Source organism: Dichomitus squalens, assembly GCF_000275845.1.
Source record: "Dichomitus squalens LYAD-421 SS1 unplaced genomic scaffold DICSQscaffold_1, whole genome shotgun sequence".
Lineage (NCBI taxonomy): Eukaryota > Fungi > Basidiomycota > Agaricomycetes > Polyporales > Polyporaceae > Dichomitus > Dichomitus squalens.
In genome coordinates, this window is record NW_006766883.1 from 1,883,267 (window position 1) to 1,899,578 (window position 16,312).

Consider the following 16,312-nt stretch of genomic DNA (forward strand, 5'->3'; position numbering starts at 1 on the left):
AAGTTCCGGACACGATGGTCGTGCATTGGCTTCGGGGTAGCAAAGCAATATGAGAGTAAGGTATAATAAGAGGCGCACCCCATTAATACTGATGTTATACGCTCATAGCTGGTTCCATAGAGGAGAGTTGTCTACACCAAGTTTCTTGCGGCCGAAGAAGTACCATCGGCCAGGTCTGTCCTTGCCTAGCTCGCCTTGGGCGAGATGGAGCGTACTTCGCAAACCACCAGGGACAGTTTGACCAGCTGTCAAGCGGAGGTTCTCGAACGTTGTGGCACCCTTGACCCTTTTGTCCTTCTGCTCCTGTTTGGCCGCGATCATCTCTTTGAGGGCGAGGGGTCGCGCCAGCAAGGTGTCCTGGACCGAACGGGTTTGTGATGGACGCACAGATGCGCAAGAAGAACGGGACGTACAACGTGATCCTCTGCCTGCTTCGTGAGCTCTGCCACTCCTTCGCCGCCTCGGTACCTCAGGACTTTCCGGAGGTTCTTGCGCGTGACCGTCCTCAGCTGCCCTCGCTCGTCGACTCCCCTCTCCCGTTCACGCTCGATCACTTCGTCCACCTCCGGTATGCCAGAAGCCACAACACCTTTGACGCCCTGCTGCTCCACCTTCCTCCCCAGCAACTCCCACCCAACAGCGCGAGCAGTCATCGCGAAGCGTAGGTCCCTCGGGTTGTCTACAAGCTCGAGGATGGCATGAGGTGCGTTGTCGCCTGGACGGTTGCCGAATTTGTGTATCCTCGTGTAACCGCCAGGTCGATCAGAGTAGCGTGTTGCGAGATCGGTGAAAACCTTGGGCACTAGAGACTGGTCGAGGAGGAAGCCGGTGGCTTTGCGGAATGCGGGGATATCGCCCTTCTTGCCCAGTGTGATGATCTATCAGGTCGCTTTTAGACTTCACTGGCTATCAAAAGGGCCTAGTGCTGACCTTCTCTGCCAACCTAGCAGCATCCCTCGCCTTGGGAAGCGTGGTCTTGATCTGCTCATGCTGGATGAGGGACGTGACGAGGTTCCTGTCAGACACGGAGGTGAGCCCGCCACAGCAACCAAATGAGGCATAAGAGACAGACCTCAGCATGAGCATCCTATGCGAGGACGTCCTCGAGAACTTGCGGAACGCGACCCCATGCTTCATCGTGGTCGCTCACAGCGATCGTGAGTGGGCGACTACACGCTCCTTCCGCCTCTGTCCTGAAGCGCCTACGGATGCGGCCATCAATCTGGGCAGGCGGAGTTCGAACGATGAGGACGCCGCGGAGATCAAGAGGGACTTCGCATATGACGCTCTAGGTGTTGGTCATGTACTTATGACGACGATCTCAACTGCTTCTTCCACAAACCACGCTGCACGGAGGCACTGGGTGCAGAACCCTCTGTGTAACATCTCATTCATATCGAGTCTGCGGCCCCTGCCGCTCCGACTTGACTCGGACTGCCTGCTGTACCTTGTCCGATGACCTTCAATCTCACATACCCGTCAGCTTTCTAGATGGGCTGCCAGTGTTCATGGATCAGGTGGTACTTTGGATGCACACAGTTCGCGATGACATGCTTCCATACGTGGTGTCGTATGGATAACGATAGGAATCTATATTTCACTGACTCAGTAAGCCATGGGCGGTCAGCGAGAGGACACGTCTCTGTCGCTCGAATCCATCTCAAACAAGCACCAGCATGTGGGCCTTTACGGGAGTTGTACGGCATGCTCATAGAACGATAGCGGGTGCAATAGGCCGGGGGACCGTGTAGGGTAGGGAATTCCTGATGCCCCAAGAGGGTTTGGTTAGCTGGTGCGACTACAATCATCGCAAAGTTATGCACACCTGTCGCCTGGGAACGACGTCGGGCGCAGTCGAGCAGGTATCAAGCATTCCGCGTTCATCAACGTCATGCTCCCCCGAGGAGTTAAGGGGAACAGAGAACGCAAGGATGACGACGACGCTGGTCAACAGCCGGTGTTGTTCTGGGCGCCTGAGCAACTCTACCTCGACTTTCTGGAATGCCGTCTTCGTAATGATGCGCTCACCAGTAGTGCCAGTAGTGCACTCTTGATCAACGCCCCGTACCTAGTCGATATGGCGAAGGCCCCTTCGGTTGCAATGTGCGCTCAACGGAATATCCATTTGGACGATTCGTACCCATACCCCATACCAGAAGCCCCCTTTCCCGCACCGATGGGACCGTGCATGGCCCAGTCTAGCCCGCAAATTCGAACCTCCATTCACCACCGGCGAATTGACCCGATAGGTCGACGACGAACACGTTGCCAGAGTCTGGGAAGGACGACTGTCGGCTCGCGTCGCCACCGCACGCCCCACAATGCGCCGTGGTCACGTAAAGCTGGTCGTTCTTCGGACCTGCAGACGCGTGCGCAGGGACGACACCGTGAGCATTGCACGTCAGTCGTTACAGCTGCCCCGCTGCAGATCTACAGCCAGCTCCCACTTACCGCCGAATGCGCACGCCGTTACGTTCAATGCCGTAGGGAAGAAGACTTCGAGATCCATCTGCCCTTCCTTGGTGTACCTGATAACTCTGGACCCGCCCCAGCTGCGGGACATAGGTGTGCCAAGGCGACGATTATCAGTGTGTGGATCGTCAGGGGAGAGACTGAAGAAGGACAAACCGAGCCGACCACACCCCTCCGTCCTTATCGATGCAGAGACCATCAGGGTATGTTCCCTCGGGAAGGCCTTGTGATAGGGCGTCGACAAAATCGCGCTTGCCCGCGACCTTCCCGTCTTCATAATCATACGCGTATATCTTGTTCTTGAACGAATCGGTGAACAGCCTAAAGTTAGTGACACTTATCTGAGATCTGGGGACATCGCGGCAGAAGATGACACAGTGCCCACATGGTTTTGCCCTCGTTGGTCCAGCCCAGACCGTTGCTGTCCTGAAGGATAGGTCAGCCGGAAAACACGGGATGTGAAGTTAGTGCTTGCCGTGAACGGCCCGGGCTCGAGCACATCACACACACCGCGTGCGGGGTCGTAGATGTAGAGCTGACCCGGTACGCCACGCTCCGGATTATACAACGTTCCCGCAACGAAACGTCCCTGCTGGTCACAGGCGCCGTCGTTGAACCGGGTGTATGGCTGGAAGCTCTCAGGGATTGGCTGGCTCAAGTATCTGAGTTTCGAGCCGTCCTCGATAAGGGCGAACCCATTACGCGCTGCACATGCCAGCTGTCAAGACGACCCCTGGGTGAGCGACGGCGAAAGGCGATTACCAGAGGTGAGCCTCTCACCCCTTTGCCACCTCGTCTGAGAGCTAGACAGGTTATCGGTTCTTCAAAATGTTCGACTGAAAGCTCCTCCGACAAGACGTGGTAGTGGTAGAGCTTGTCATGCTCAGCCGTCAGTGCAATGTCGGAATCTCCAAAAAAGGACACCACACTTTGTTCTGTTCGATGTCAATGAAGTGTAACGTCAAGGTGCTTGGATCATATAGCGGACCTGTTGTGCCGTGAGGTGATCGAGACGTGGCGCTGGGTGACGAAACGATCAAAGAATACCTTCGCCCAAGCTGCACTTCGTCTGAAGAAGCGGCTTCTGCACAACGATGCTGCGAAGGGGCATGGCTTCACGAGGGGGTATTGCAAGGTTAGCACGGCGCTGGAAGTCGACGAAGTAGTGGGGCGCGGTCCGGGGCAGGAGAGAATAAATACCAAAGTGTCTATGACGGCCGGGTCATCACAGGAGCGGCGGGGAGACGTAAATCATCCATTCGGAAGCGGTGCCGCTGTTCGTCGACTAGTACGACGCCGATTCCCCGCGTCCGGGATGTAAGCTTCACTTCTCCAGTGGAAACGAATTTAACTGCATCAAGCAGGTGCCGAACGTTCGAGACCAAAGAAGCTCGTCCACGCCCTTTGCCTTTGAGATAATGGAGTGACGAAACGGAAGCAACGATTGCGATTACTGGACGAGTGCGGTACAGATAGAGATATGCTACAGACTAGTGCGCTGGAACAAGACTTAGCAAATCGTAAAGATTGCCTGAAACGGAACGGCACTTACCCTCCGGTGTCTTGGCAATATAGTCGATAGCTGTTAAGGGGAGGCTCCGGGTCAGGAGGGTATAAGAGACGAGAAGCGAAACCACGAGAACGCACCCTGCTGCACGGTCTTGATCTCATCCGCTTCCTTGTCGGGAATTTCGATGGCGAACTCCTGTAGTCATTTGAGCCAGTCAATCGACCACAATAGACAAACCATGCGAACCTCTTCTACAGCCATCACAACCTCCACAGCATCCAGACTGTCAAGCCCGAGGTCCTCCGAGAATGCGGCTGTTGTCGAGAGCTGATTGAACACGTCACGTCAGCACACCTCAGGCACATCGGAGCACTTTCAACAGTCTCGCGCGCACCTTTGACCGGTCGACCTTTTCAAAGCTCTTCAACACGTCAAGCACACGCGTCGTGATATCCTCTTTTGAGAGACCTGCGGCAGCAGAATATGCTGCACGAGGAACGAACTGGCTGCGCGCCGCGAACGCAAGACGGGGGGCCACAACCGAGCGGGTGGCGACGTTGACGTTGCGGGCGGCGAAGTTGCGAGCAGCGAGACGGAACATGTCTGTGGTTTTGGAGAAGAGGTGGAAGACGCGGTCACCAGAGCTGCAACACCTCACACACGTCAACTCCGCCGCCGGGAGTCGCCGATACCGCCAACAGGCGCCCACAGTCTCGCCGCGTCCAGACGCGCTGAGTCCCCGTGCCCGTGTTGGCTTCGTTGATGGGTGTTCCTTACCTGGGGCTTGCACTCGGACTGACGAAGTCACCGCCTTACGAGGGTCCTCATTGAGGCTATTCATTATAGCTCGAACTGCCAATATATCACCCGATGTCAACGAGACAGGATTCTCGTCGATTGAAGGATAATATTACGAGACGCGGCAGGATGAGTATGCTCTACAAGGTGGCCAATTTGCTCGACAGTATCGGGGTACATAGAAGCACTGAGGTGTATCAAGCAAGGCGTACACTGGCCTCAAATGTGTCGATATAGCGTTCAAAAGCGATTCTCGAGTGATGTCAGCTCAACGATGCGTGGCGGAACATAGATGTCTGATGGACACAAGATGATACTCAGGACAGTCGGCAGTGGCAGCGGTGAGTGAAAGACTGGGTGGCGACGAAGGAAGAATGTGTAGCGGAAACACAAATATACGCAACTAGCCAGGCCAGAGACGCAACATGGAGAAAGCAGAGCACTCCCGCTATGATAGTCTACACAATGTAGACAGGAGGCCGAGCACAAGGAAAGACAGCTCGAAGAAGACTATAAGTACTGGAGAGGCAACGAAATAAACGCCCATTAGAGGTGGCTGAAAGTGGGTTCCGGCAGTGGCCGATCAACTATGCAGCAGCAGTCACGGTGGCTGTCACCCCGTACGAGTCTCCGGCCAACCATTACCGACTGCAGCAAGATCGTCAAGGTGAGAGCCTCAAGTATCGCAGTTGGCTTCTCGCTGACACTGTACTCTATCTATTTCACTTCCTACTACTAGGTTCGTCTATCTCCTCGACTCACCAAACTCCGCGTTTTCACCTCCGTTCTGCAACTGCCCTTCCAGACACGCCATGGCCACCTTCTCCTCCACCCCCATCGTCATTGACGGCAAGGGCCATCTTCTGGGTCGTCTTGCTTCGATTATCTCGAAGCAAATCCTCAACGGCCAGAAGATTACTGTCGTACGGTGCGAGGAGATCAACATTTCCGGCAGCTTCTTCCGCAACAAGGTGCATTCACGCGTTTGCGATCTATGCGGGGTAAATGAGACTTAGTGTCTTTGTTCAGCTGCGGTACCACAACTTCCTCCATAAACGCCATATCGTCAACCCGAAAAAGTCCGGCCCCTTCCACCACCGCGCCCCGTCCAAGATTCTCTACCGGGCCATCCGCGGTATGGTCCCCCACAAGACTGCCCGCGGCGCGGCAGCTCTTGAGCGCCTCAAGTTGTTTGAGGGCGTTCCTCCTCCCTACGACAGGAAGAAGCGCATGGTCGTCCCTGAGGCCCTCAGGGTGTTGCGGTTGAAGCCTGGCCGCAAGTACTGCACGGTCAAGGTACGTCGTGTAACATATATTTCTGGCATGAGGTCGATAATGAACACGACGGGATCCCTAGCGTCTGTCCCACGAGGTTGGTTGGGGCTACAAGGACGTTGTGGACCGCTTGGAGGAGAAGAGGAAGGTCAAGGCTCAGGCCTTCCACGAGCGCAAGGTGAGCGACAATGTTTTGCCTCATATGACACGCGGCGTCCTAACGGGTACGCAGACCGCGGCCCTCAAGCTGCGTCAAAAGGCCCTGGCAGATGCGACACCATCCTTCGAGAAGCTGGTGCAGCTTGGCTACTAGATGGAATGATTGCATGGCTCATCGCACCTGCTTTCCGCGCTCTTCTATGATTAGTGCCATGACATATTCCATGTACTACGCCTATAGCTTCCATATGCCTGTTACACGGGGACGAGGTTCGAATATGATACTACCGTTGCCGAGTAGGACGGTCTACGGCCTCCGGTTACTTGTACAACACGATTTCTACCCTGCGTGGATACACTGGATTGTGATAGCCTAGAGTGCACGCCGAGTCATTAGAGCTAAGCGCCAGCTGAGTCGAGTCGCCGCCGGCGGAGTGCGAAGTGGATGGTCCGCGCGGGCGGGGAGATGCCGAGACTGCGCCGGTCTGGGCAAGTCCTTCGCACCAGCGCCGCACCGTCTGCAAGCTTTTGCTCGCTCACCTCCACATCGCCCTGCCCTCTCCTCCTCCTCGCCCCTCTCCTACGCCCCCCGCCCCTCTCTTCTCGCCCTCACCATGCCCTCCGACGCCCCCGCTACTCGTGACGCTGGTGCGCTCTCCCATTTCTCGATCTACTTCCTTCGGGCTAATCAATCTCGTCTGTAGGCTCTCCTCCTCAGTCCCGCTCTCCCTCCCCGACCGGCGCCGACGACAGTCTCACTCTTCGTGCGCTCGTGAGCACCAAAGATGCTGGTGTCATCATTGGAAAGGCGGGCAAAAACGTCGCAGAACTCCGGGAACAGACCGGCGTCAAGGCTGGCGTCAGCAAAGTCATTCCCGGCGTCCATGAGCGGGTTCTGACTGTAACTGGCTCCGTGGAGGGTGTGGCAAAGGTGTGTATGGCTTCTTCGGCCGCTATCTAGCAGAATCTCAAGCATATCATAGGCGTACTCCCTCATTGTATCCCAACTCGTCTCCGCCAATCCCTCCTCCCCCGTTACGTCCAACTCCTCTTCGCCTACCACTGCCATCCGCCTCCTCATCTCACACAACCTCATGGGCAGTGTGATTGGCAGGAACGGTCTGAAGATCAAAGCCATCCAGGACTCCTCGGGAGCGCGGATGGTTGCCTCCAAGGATATGCTCCCCCAGTCCACAGAGCGCATCGTGGAGGTGCAAGGGTCATCCGAGTCGATAGGCCGGGCAATCGAAGAGATTGGTCGCTGTCTTCTCGAGGACTGGGAACGTGGGGTCGGTACTGTCCTTTTCCACCCTGGCACGGGCGACGAGCGTTCGGGTCGTCGCACGCACCCCACCGGCCGAAGGGCTAACGGCGACGGGCGCGGGCGCACATCACCTTCACCAAACTCGCCGTCATCACCACAAGGGACCAACCTCCGCACTCAGAACATCTCCATCCCGTCCGACATGGTTGGGTGCATTATCGGCCGCAACGGAACCAAAATCACCGAGATTCGACGACTGTCTGGCTCGAAGATCTCCATTGCGAAGGAACCGCACGACGAGACCGGCGAGCGCATGTTCACCATCGTTGGGACTCCCGAGGCCAACGAGAAGGCCCTCTTCCTCCTCTACAACCAGCTCGAGAGCGAGAAGGAGAGGAGGGTCGGTCGTGACCAGCAGCAACAGGAGGAGTTGCAGGACTAGCCGCGAACAGTTGTCAGGTGCTAGCAGGTCCAGAAGCTTGATACGCTCTGGGCGGCGATAGGTGAGGCTCGCGTTCACGCTCCCGACGCGTGCCTCTCCGTGCCGACCCAGTCCCCCAATATCAGATAGCCCCCCAATATCGGACAATCTCCTTCCGTCCCACCGTCCCTCCGACATCTGTCAGCCAGTACCTCAGCGCTTGGCTGCGGTTCTCCCATCTCGTTCCTTGTTTCCCGTCATCCTCTCTCCTCTCCTTCCCTCTTCCCTCGTTCTCTTGTCCCCACCAAAAATCGCCGAAAACTCCTGATAGTGTACCTCCCCGCCTCGAGCTCCTATCTTGACCTCTAGTCCGTCGCGTTATTGTCTCCCTGTCCTTCCCTTATGTAGCACACACCTCTGATTCGCGGGCCAACATGATGCTTTTAACTCACGGGCCTCAAACTGACGTAACTGGGCTCTACCATAGTGCTTTCGTGCATCTCGCGCGCCTCATAGACAGTAAAAGTATGCGTATGTTAATTGCTATCCATGGTCAACAAGGACATTGCTTTCGCGTGCAGTACCTCCTCGGTGTCTGTAAGGTTAAAACTGAAACTGAAGCTTTCGTCATCGCCGCCGGCAGTGATCGCACTGAGTTTGGGTGCAGCCCAACACGCATTTGCCGACATCAAAAAGTTTCGCGCAAGAGACGGGCGCTCCTTCGTGCTCTCTGCTCTGTTTGGACTCGGATGCAGCCAAATCGCCCCCAGGCACACCAGGGCGTGCCATACTACTCTGCTCACGCTGGTCCCTCTTCTGCCAACATTGCCGCGCAAGCGGTCACTGCTGCGCTTTCCAACCCATACGGGCAGACCCAGTTTGGCGCATACGGCCAGGCCGCCCACTATGCGCAGGCGTACGCTCAGTACTACAACCAGGCAGGCCCCTCCGTGACGGCTGAAGGTTACACGATATCCTCTACATATGTCCCTGGGACCAACTACAATCAACGCAACCCTCCCCACAATGCGCGTCCGAACGCCCCACAACGCCCGCCGATGCATGGACACGGAGGAGGGCAAGGTCCAGGGGGCTGGTACCAGCCTGGTACCTCGAGATGCTCTCAGCAGGGTTGTTCGTTCACCGGGTCGAAAAAGAGCGTCGAGCTGCACATGATGGACCGGCACCTCATCTATCCTCCCGGCTGGGATCACAGGAAGAAGAAAAACGACTGGGACGCGGACCCCAGCCTCAAAGGGTGCGTCTGCCCGTGTCTGTTGCTGGGTGTATGCGTACTTACCCGTCGCACCTGCAATTGTAGGAAGCCGGTTCCTATCCAGGGCACGAGTCTTCGCCTCGACACGCCTGAGGCGATTGCTGCGTGGATCGCGGAGCGCAAGAAGCGGTTCCCGACCGCGCAGAACGTAGCGGAGAAGGAGCAGAAGAAACGCGAAGCGGTACAGCGCGGTCAGCTCCCGTTCGACGATGGGCAGAGGAGGAAGCGGCGGAGGATGGATGCCGACAGAGACGGACAATCAGGGAATACCAGGGGACGAGGGGGGCAGCGAGGGCGGGGACGAGGCAGAGGCAGGGGCAGGGGTAAAGGGGGAGGGGGAGATAGCGGTTGGGATGGAAGGAGACCCCACGAGCAGCAGGACGGAGCTGGCGCACCCATTGCTACGGAGGCATCCACGGGTTCACGTACGGGAGTTGCGGCAGCTGCAACACAGCGTCCAGAGGAAGACGTGTCGTCGAGCTCGGATTCAGATTCGGACAGTGCTCCAGAGGTCGTCTCGTCTAAAGCACCTCCAGGGGTTGAAGCACATGAAGCACACGATATGATTATGGATGTCGACGACTCCGGCGAGGAAGAGGCGAGAGAAGATGTTGAGACGCAAGAAAGGGCTCTTAGCGTCCCTGAACCAGTCAAGAAACCTCGACCCAAGCAACCTCGAAGAACGCCGCGCAACCCTTTCGCACAGCGACAATCCCTACTCCGGAATGTAAGTCACCCTACTCGTCGAAGCACCTTCGCTGGTCAGTACTTATGAAGGTCTGCAGCTCTTGCTACCCGAAATTCGCATGACTGTCTCCAACCTCTCGCAGGCCATCCGTTTCCTCGTCGACAACGATTTCTTGGACAACGTCGAGCTCAAGCCCGGCCAGGCAAATGAGCGCATGATTGAGGTTATTGGAGACCAATCTACCGTGACCGATGATCCTATTGTCGGCAACGCTATGTTGAACGAGCCCGCAGCATATTCAGTCGCACAAGACATCATAGAGAAGTGAGTTGGATGCTACATATCCCATCCGCACCCCGCGGAAACCCTTGTATATGGCTACATATTAGCAGTGATAGTAAAGAGGGTGGCAGTGATGGTGCTAGCGGCCGCCATCGCTCTCGCTCCCGCTCGAGTCCGAGTCCGAATACTCGCCATCCTCATCAACCTCAACCTGGAGGGTCTTCTGCTCAACCTCGAAGCCGACCTTGCTCAGCTCTTCGGACACCTCATCAGCCTTCCCGGGTGCCGTGACAACGACCGCGACGGAGGACGAGGAGTCGAAGAGGGGAAGGAAGTACTTCTTGAGGACAGCAAGGACATCGTCCTTGGTGATCTTCTGGAACTTCTCGAGCAAGTCAATGTTGTGGTTCTGTGGGACGCCCTTCAGACCTTGGTTGATGAAGGACATCAGAGCCTAGCGCGATGTCGTCAGTTCCACATCTACGCGCGAGGAAAACGGGTAGTTTACCGCGCGGCCTGGTGTGGAGACACTCTTCGCAACACCGAACACAATGCTACTCTTCGCAGCATCAAGCACGGTCTCATCTAAGGCGATCTGTTGTGACAATGAGCAGGTGTCGGTCGTAAACTTCCGGTAGGTCTGCGTACCGATCCATCAGTGAGGCCTTTGATAACGCTCGCCGCCTGCTTGAAGGCTTCTATGCTGTTGGAACTCTGCAAAAGGCGATCAGACATTGGTCGTGTACACACATGAGAATATCGTACGCGATAGAGTGTGAAGCTGACGAAGCCAGCCTCAAGATCCAATCCGCAGTGAGCACCGTAAGCCAGCCCAGAACCACGGATGTACCTCTGCGACGTTGTCAGAAAGCCACCCTCGTCAGTGAGGCGACTACCACGTACCCATAGGTAGCTCTCGGTCGCATTCAGAACCTCAATGGCGACGCGCATTGCGGGATATTCGGGGTGCGACCAGCCCTGGACGGCTTTCGCGGTATGCGTGGCGAACGCGCTCTCAATAGTTGGCAAGCTGACGACAACGGCGCGTTTAACAGGGTTCTTCCCTACAAGGCTCAGGGTGTCCACCGCAAGGCGGAGGGATGCAAGCTCGCTTTCCTACGGAGCCAGAAAAATTGGTGAGTACTTGCTACACTTCTGCCGAGAGGCAAAAAGAGCTAAAGAGACAAGATGACGCACCGGCAGCGCCTTGCCAAAGTGGCGCGCCCACGCGCTTCGCGGTTCCTTGAGGGAAAGGATGTCGCCGTTGACGGATATCCGGACACCAGTTGGGTCAGTCACTATAGACGCGACGACGAAGGTCAGCTCTAACCTAGCGATGCTAAGATGCGATGAAGACTCACGGTAGCTGCGAATCTCTTCGAGGTCCTTGACAACCTCAGGGGGCGACTCCTGCAGCTGTTGAGCAAGCTTCGGAATGAACTCCATTTGCGGGACGACGCCACCCATGCGGCTCGTTGAGCTCTCGGCGTAAAGCAGTTCTGCAGAAACCGAGCCGAGGACGGTATCGCCGTCGCGCTTCATCTCGGGAAGAGATTGCGCGATCTTCGCAACCGTAACTTGTAGTCGCTCTTTGTCGAACTCGCTGCCATACACGAGGTCCTTGAGCCAGCCGATGGCCGAGTCGTACAAGCTAGTCTCGACCTTGATGCTGACACGCACGGTCTCCGTGAAGGTGCTGTTGACACCAAGGGCGACCTCATACGAGACGGTGTCGCTATCGAGCTTGTGAACGACCTCTTCATGGTTCAAGCGTTCGCCATTACTTCGCTTGACAGGGAGAGAGAAGAATGAGGAGAGATAAGTAGACATGAGGCTGGGAATGAGAGACTGAGTATGATACATATCAACCATGTGAAGAAACCGAGCTTACGGGCGGAGGCGATCAGGGAGCTTCGCCAGGGAGAAATATGCGTGGACGGTGACAAAGTCGGACTGCGATTACTAGTAAGCTCGTAATGCCACACCAGACCTCTATGTGACAGGACCTACCTTGACGTGGTCGTACTGGACGAAGAATGGTAGAGGCGTGCCATCCTGCTCAATATGCTTCGCCAACTGCGAGTTGTCTCCCTGGACCGTTGGCGCACGGCCGTCGCGGCCGTGCTTCTCCTGCACGCTGTGCACTGGTATCCAAGCGATGCTCTTCACGTCCGGGACCGGGAATGACTTCAGGATCTCTGGCGGGATCTCCTTCTCGTGTTCTTTCTTCGCGTCCTCTAGCGCTTTCTCGCATGCAGCTAGGCCCTTGGGTCCCAGACGCTCCTTCTGGGCAGCGACGCGAGCCTTCTCTTCCCGATCGAGCCTGTCGGCCATCTCGCCGGAAGGACGTCCAAGGACGACAACGGACGGAGGATCGACATAGTACCTATCGCAGACAGGCACGTCAGATTTTCACGCATATATGCGTGTAATCAGGCACTTGTGCAGACGCACTTGCGCAGGAGGTCTGCCCATTGTGTGCTGGACCACTTCTTGAGCTGTGCGTAGTAGTTGATCTCGTCCATCGACGGTGCAAGATCCGAGCCATCCTCTGACCCGTACAGAAAGTCTGTGATCACGTTGCCGGAGAACGTGTCGCCTTGCGAAGACTCAATCTTGCTGCGAAGCTACGCAGCTGCTCAGCCTTGTCGATCTGCTCGTACTTAGCGAAGAAAGAGGTACCTGACGCTCATCGCGGTTTATGACCATAGCCATCCTGTCCATGTCGACACCCTCATCTGCAATTCTCTTCAGGCTCGCCTTGAACTTCTCGTCAAAGGTATCAAGGTGCTCTGTAGGGACGGAGCCAATGTAGACCGGTAGATCAACGCGCTTCGCACGCGTGTCCTCACTGAAGTAGATGTACGTGCTGTAGAATATGGCGTAAATCTGTCAGAATTCAAGCTCCATACGTTGCGAGGGAGCAAATTACATACCAGAGAGGATTCTCAATTTCAACGTACTCCTTGTTCAGCGGCGCTACAGGCGATGAGGTCAAGTAAAGCCCGAGGATATCCAGTGCCTTCCTCTCGAGGAACGCAGTTGGTGGCGGGCCAAGGAAGCCGATTTGTAGCTCGCCTACGCTCTCGTCCTTCTCAGGGAACTCTACAGTCTCCTTGACGGTCTCCGGAATGAGATTGCGCTGTGCGCTGGCAGTCTCGACGAACGGCCGCTTCCAGCCTTCGGGCTTGGGTCCCCGGTTCTGCTTGTGTTCGACGATACTTGGCTCCACTTCCTTCTGTACGACATCAAGAAGGGATGTAGTGCCAGACGCAAGCTTGCCCGTCACGATGAGCGTGAGATTGTGAGGAACGTAGTATGTGCCATGGTACTTCCGGACTAAGAAAGCTATATCAGTACCAGAGATACCCGGGAACGACGACAAAAAGCAGCCCACTTTGCTCTACAGTAAGCACACGGAGAGCTTCCATGAGACCGCCGGTTTCGCTACGGTATGCGCTCCCTGGAGGGTTAAGCAATCTCTGCATGCTGTGCAAACCTTGAGTACTCCGTGCAGTGTGCACATAAGCATTTGAACATACCGCAAAACCATCAGGTCCCCCGAAGTGTTCTCACGACCCTGCATCTCGCTATACACGACACCAGAATCTTCACCTTTTCCGTTGATGTGATGGACTTCGGTGATGAAACCGGCTTTGGTGAGTGTCGGGTACAGGATATGATCTACATAGATCGGAAGTAACTGCAAGAAGCCCTGTTCGCCAGCGGTGGACACAGTGTATGCGGTATGGTCGGTATCCGTCCATGCATTTGTGCCATTGGAGAAACCACGGTTGGCAAAATGGTCTATGATACCCTTGTACGGATACTTCTTAGAACCCATGAACACAAGACTGTGGCGGTGTGTCAGAAACTGAACAGCAACAATAACCCTACAACTTACTGTTCCAATGTATGCGGGCAACCACTGTCATCGAAGACTTACGGTTTGGTAAGCAAACAGCCGAAGATTTCGACAAAGGATACATACTTTCTGTGCCAACTACGAAATATCCGTTGACCAGGGGAGCTGTCGGACAAACGTTAGCATTTTCTCTGCAAGGTGTTATGAGCTAGGAGAAACGCACCATCATAATCTAGATGTACGACAGACAGGCCGGACTCACGGCTCTTCCACTTGGACACATGGATGTCCGCGAAGTGGAGCTTGAAACGTGTGACCAGGTCGAAGTTCCCGTGAGTCTCTGCTGGATTGCCATTCTGGAGAACACTGGCAGCCGCAGACATGCTAGAATGGAAGGGACGAGAGGCAGATGGTGGCGCAAATCTAGTCTGAAGACGGGGACGAGGTAGAGTTGAATGGCAAGTGCGTAGGAGCCTGCTTGTCTGGCTGGAAGCGGCACAAAGACGAGAAAGCAAGCGCATCCAGCAACCACCTGACCCTGCAACCGAGCAGATCGATACCAAAAGCCTATAGAGGAGAGCAGAAGCCGCAACGCCGGGACGCCTCAGCCAAGAGAGTGTAGTGGAGAGCGGTTCCTGCCACCGCCCACCCATACACGCCCATTTCTCACCTCACGTGCCCGAGTACACGCGCGCCTCTTTACTCTCTTCTCGGACCAGCGGCTCATGATTCCACTGGCACAGATGGTCGTCCGACACCATTCCTCAGCATTATTCAAGCCGCCTGGCCTCGCTGGCCACTCAGCGTTCCAGTCAAGTGACACGCGCTGAGCAGCCACGCAGTCATATAGACCAGCTGAGCACGGCGAACGTCAAGCCCGCCCTTGACGATCCCTACCTCCGAACCTGAGTACGTCCAGATCTTCGTGGGAGATCCATGGATGAGTCCGCGCTGCCCAGACTAGCGTTTCTCGGACCGCTAGGATCATATTCGCACTCCGTAGGTTGTCACCGGACACCGCATGAATTGTCCTGAACATCTTGCAGTGCGCCGTGGAAAGATTCGAGGATTCGGTGCAGTACGCAGAGCAATCTACTATCGCAGGCACGTCATCTACAACTCCTACTTACCCCCTCCTCAATTGACAAGATTGCAGATGTCTTTCGCGCGGTCTCCCCCGAAATCCCCTTTGCTGTGATTCCACAAGAAAATAGCATCCATGGAACCGTCATCGAGACATATGACGTTCTCCGCAGCCCGGAGGCAGGACAGTGTGTCTTCGTCCGCGGCGAGCTAGCCTTGGCCGTCCAGCACTGCTTGGTCGTGCGACAGGGCGTCAAGTTGGAAGACGTACAAAGGGTGATGAGCCACGAGCAGGTACAGCTATTGCATCCTTGTCCCAGTCAGATGCTCAATCTCCTTTTGGCAGGCTCTTGGGCAGTGCTCTCGCTTCCTCTCGGCACGCCTGCCAAATGCCACTCGTATGAAGGTACCGTCCACATCTGCAGCTGCAAACGCCATCTTGTGCTGCGGTGAAGGGTCTGACGAGCCTGAGAGCGCGGCCATATGCTCCGCTCAATGCGCCGACCTCTTCGACGGCCTCGAAGTTCTCGAAAGCGGCATTCAGAATGAACTATGTGCGTTCATGTGCATACGCCTTCAGTTTGGCTCTAACTCTGATGGTCCCTGTCTCTACAGCCAACACAACTCGGTTCTACATTCTCTCGAATTCTTTGGATGCGCCCCTTCCCGGCGGCAAGAAAGAGACTCGCCGTCAGCGAGCTCTTGTCCGTATTGGAAATCAATTACGCCATCACAGAGAGGGAGAGCCGCCGTCCTCGACACAGTTGTCGCGCATTGTCACAAGCACCCTGTTAACAACCTTCGGGTGCCCCGCTCTCCGCATCGACCGTAGGCCCTCGTTGAACGGAGTTCCTTTCGATGATGTCTATTTCGTAGAGGTGGGAGATCTGACACCGCCAGTTCATTCCGAAGTAGCAAGTAAGAGCTGCGAAGAGGAGTGGCTCCAGAGGGTGCAAGATGGAATAGAGAGGATCAATGCTACTGGAGGGGAGGCGGTGATCCTAGGTCTGTGGTAGGACTGGGGTCTTGCACGTATTGCATAGTGTATCTTGGCCTTTCTTGTAATTCATAGTGCTCTCTTGAACTTGTCTCGAATCGCTACGAATTTCCCATAGACTATCACAGCAAGTAGGAATGATCGACGAGGGTTATGTCAAAGGTCGGGATGACTAAGTTCCACGAAAGGCAATTCCCGCCTTCTTCATTGTGTGGTAGAGGG

General features: G+C 55.8%; 8 protein-coding genes across 8 annotated transcripts; 4 read left to right on the top strand and 4 right to left on the bottom strand.

Annotated features, from left to right (window-relative positions):
- Positions 1 to 102: 102 nt before the first annotated feature.
- Positions 103 to 1,137, bottom strand: DICSQDRAFT_45699 (mitochondrial ribosomal protein L17; the record flags this gene model as incomplete). The annotated part of the gene is made up of 4 exons (XM_007359719.1): positions 103 to 357; positions 414 to 878; positions 931 to 1,015; positions 1,073 to 1,137. 4 exons carry the CDS (start codon positions 1,135 to 1,137, stop codon positions 103 to 105), a joined length of 870 nt encoding a protein of 289 aa, XP_007359781.1.
- Positions 1,138 to 2,198: 1,061 nt separating this feature from the next.
- Positions 2,199 to 3,583, bottom strand: DICSQDRAFT_142608 (uncharacterized protein; the record flags this gene model as incomplete). The annotated part of the gene is made up of 8 exons (XM_007360418.1): positions 2,199 to 2,359; positions 2,452 to 2,552; positions 2,629 to 2,793; positions 2,858 to 2,898; positions 2,948 to 3,190; positions 3,253 to 3,354; positions 3,402 to 3,460; positions 3,520 to 3,583. 8 exons carry the CDS (start codon positions 3,581 to 3,583, stop codon positions 2,199 to 2,201), a joined length of 936 nt encoding a protein of 311 aa, XP_007360480.1.
- A 379-nt stretch (positions 3,584 to 3,962) lies between these two features.
- On the bottom strand, positions 3,963 to 4,583 carry DICSQDRAFT_47452 (acyl carrier protein; the record flags this gene model as incomplete). Its single annotated transcript, XM_007359836.1, has 4 exons — positions 3,963 to 4,054; positions 4,120 to 4,177; positions 4,229 to 4,309; positions 4,377 to 4,583. The coding sequence occupies 4 exons, from the start codon at positions 4,581 to 4,583 to the stop codon at positions 3,963 to 3,965; spliced, it is 438 nt and encodes a 145-aa protein (XP_007359898.1).
- A 12-nt stretch (positions 4,584 to 4,595) lies between these two features.
- Positions 4,596 to 5,136, top strand: DICSQDRAFT_131313 (uncharacterized protein). The gene has a single exon (XM_007360419.1). The coding sequence runs from the start codon at positions 4,853 to 4,855 to the stop codon at positions 5,015 to 5,017; it is 165 nt and encodes a 54-aa protein (XP_007360481.1). The 5' UTR covers positions 4,596 to 4,852; the 3' UTR covers positions 5,018 to 5,136.
- Positions 5,137 to 5,592: 456 nt separating this feature from the next.
- DICSQDRAFT_46427 (60S ribosomal protein L13a) lies at positions 5,593 to 6,368 on the top strand (the record flags this gene model as incomplete). Its single annotated transcript, XM_007359774.1, has 4 exons — positions 5,593 to 5,751; positions 5,810 to 6,076; positions 6,138 to 6,233; positions 6,288 to 6,368. 4 exons carry the CDS (start codon positions 5,593 to 5,595, stop codon positions 6,366 to 6,368), a joined length of 603 nt encoding a protein of 200 aa, XP_007359836.1.
- A 395-nt stretch (positions 6,369 to 6,763) lies between these two features.
- DICSQDRAFT_151408 (cytoplasmic protein) lies at positions 6,764 to 8,434 on the top strand. Its single transcript, XM_007360420.1, has 3 exons — positions 6,764 to 6,862; positions 6,919 to 7,145; positions 7,198 to 8,434. Exons 1-3 carry the CDS (start codon positions 6,829 to 6,831, stop codon positions 7,918 to 7,920), a joined length of 984 nt encoding a protein of 327 aa, XP_007360482.1. The 5' UTR covers positions 6,764 to 6,828; the 3' UTR covers positions 7,921 to 8,434.
- Positions 8,435 to 8,569: 135 nt separating this feature from the next.
- DICSQDRAFT_131315 (uncharacterized protein) lies at positions 8,570 to 14,608 on the bottom strand. Its single transcript, XM_007360421.1, has 19 exons — positions 14,234 to 14,608; positions 14,137 to 14,175; positions 14,050 to 14,086; positions 13,688 to 13,999; positions 13,543 to 13,634; positions 13,082 to 13,484; positions 12,828 to 13,014; positions 12,600 to 12,772; positions 12,156 to 12,531; positions 12,037 to 12,098; positions 11,507 to 11,979; positions 11,343 to 11,443; positions 11,049 to 11,261; positions 10,911 to 10,997; positions 10,794 to 10,859; positions 10,654 to 10,740; positions 9,961 to 10,599; positions 9,221 to 9,902; positions 8,570 to 9,157 (listed from the first exon to the last, which is right to left on the bottom strand). Exons 1-17 carry the CDS (start codon positions 14,391 to 14,393, stop codon positions 10,285 to 10,287), a joined length of 3,183 nt encoding a protein of 1,060 aa, XP_007360483.1. The 5' UTR covers positions 14,394 to 14,608; the 3' UTR covers positions 8,570 to 9,157; positions 9,221 to 9,902; positions 9,961 to 10,284.
- Positions 14,609 to 14,773: 165 nt separating this feature from the next.
- Positions 14,774 to 16,201, top strand: DICSQDRAFT_96071 (PDT-domain-containing protein). Its single transcript, XM_007360422.1, has 5 exons — positions 14,774 to 15,009; positions 15,057 to 15,114; positions 15,167 to 15,387; positions 15,440 to 15,647; positions 15,709 to 16,201. The coding sequence occupies exons 1-5, from the start codon at positions 14,947 to 14,949 to the stop codon at positions 16,107 to 16,109; spliced, it is 951 nt and encodes a 316-aa protein (XP_007360484.1). The 5' UTR covers positions 14,774 to 14,946; the 3' UTR covers positions 16,110 to 16,201.
- Positions 16,202 to 16,312: the final 111 nt, after the last annotated feature.

Excerpts from the sequence above, each read along its gene's own strand:
- DICSQDRAFT_151408 (XM_007360420.1), top strand. The coding sequence starts at position 6,829 with ATGCCCTCCGACGCCCCCGCTACTCGTGACGCTG. Across the intron at positions 6,863-6,918 it reads CCCCGCTACTCGTGACGCTG|GCTCTCCTCCTCAGTCCCGC; the intron begins GTGCGCTCTCCC and ends TCTCGTCTGTAG. Across the intron at positions 7,146-7,197 it reads CCGTGGAGGGTGTGGCAAAG|GCGTACTCCCTCATTGTATC; the intron begins GTGTGTATGGCT and ends AGCATATCATAG.
- DICSQDRAFT_131315 (XM_007360421.1), bottom strand. The coding sequence starts at position 14,393 with ATGTCTGCGGCTGCCAGTGTTCTCCAGAATGGCAATCCAGCAGAGACT. Across the intron at positions 14,000-14,049 it reads TGCCCGCATACATTGGAACA|TCTTGTGTTCATGGGTTCTA; the intron begins GTAAGTTGTAGG and ends ACACCGCCACAG. Across the intron at positions 13,015-13,081 it reads GAAATTGAGAATCCTCTCTG|CACGTACATCTACTTCAGTG; the intron begins GTATGTAATTTG and ends CATATTCTACAG.
- DICSQDRAFT_131313 (XM_007360419.1), top strand. The coding sequence starts at position 4,853 with ATGTCAACGAGACAGGATTCTCGTCGATTGAAGGATAATATTACGAGA.
- DICSQDRAFT_96071 (XM_007360422.1), top strand. The coding sequence starts at position 14,947 with ATGGATGAGTCCGCGCTGCCCAGACTAGCGTTTCTCGGACCGCTAGGA. Across the intron at positions 15,010-15,056 it reads TAGGATCATATTCGCACTCC|TGCGCCGTGGAAAGATTCGA; the intron begins GTAGGTTGTCAC and ends AACATCTTGCAG. Across the intron at positions 15,388-15,439 it reads GGGTGATGAGCCACGAGCAG|GCTCTTGGGCAGTGCTCTCG; the intron begins GTACAGCTATTG and ends TCCTTTTGGCAG.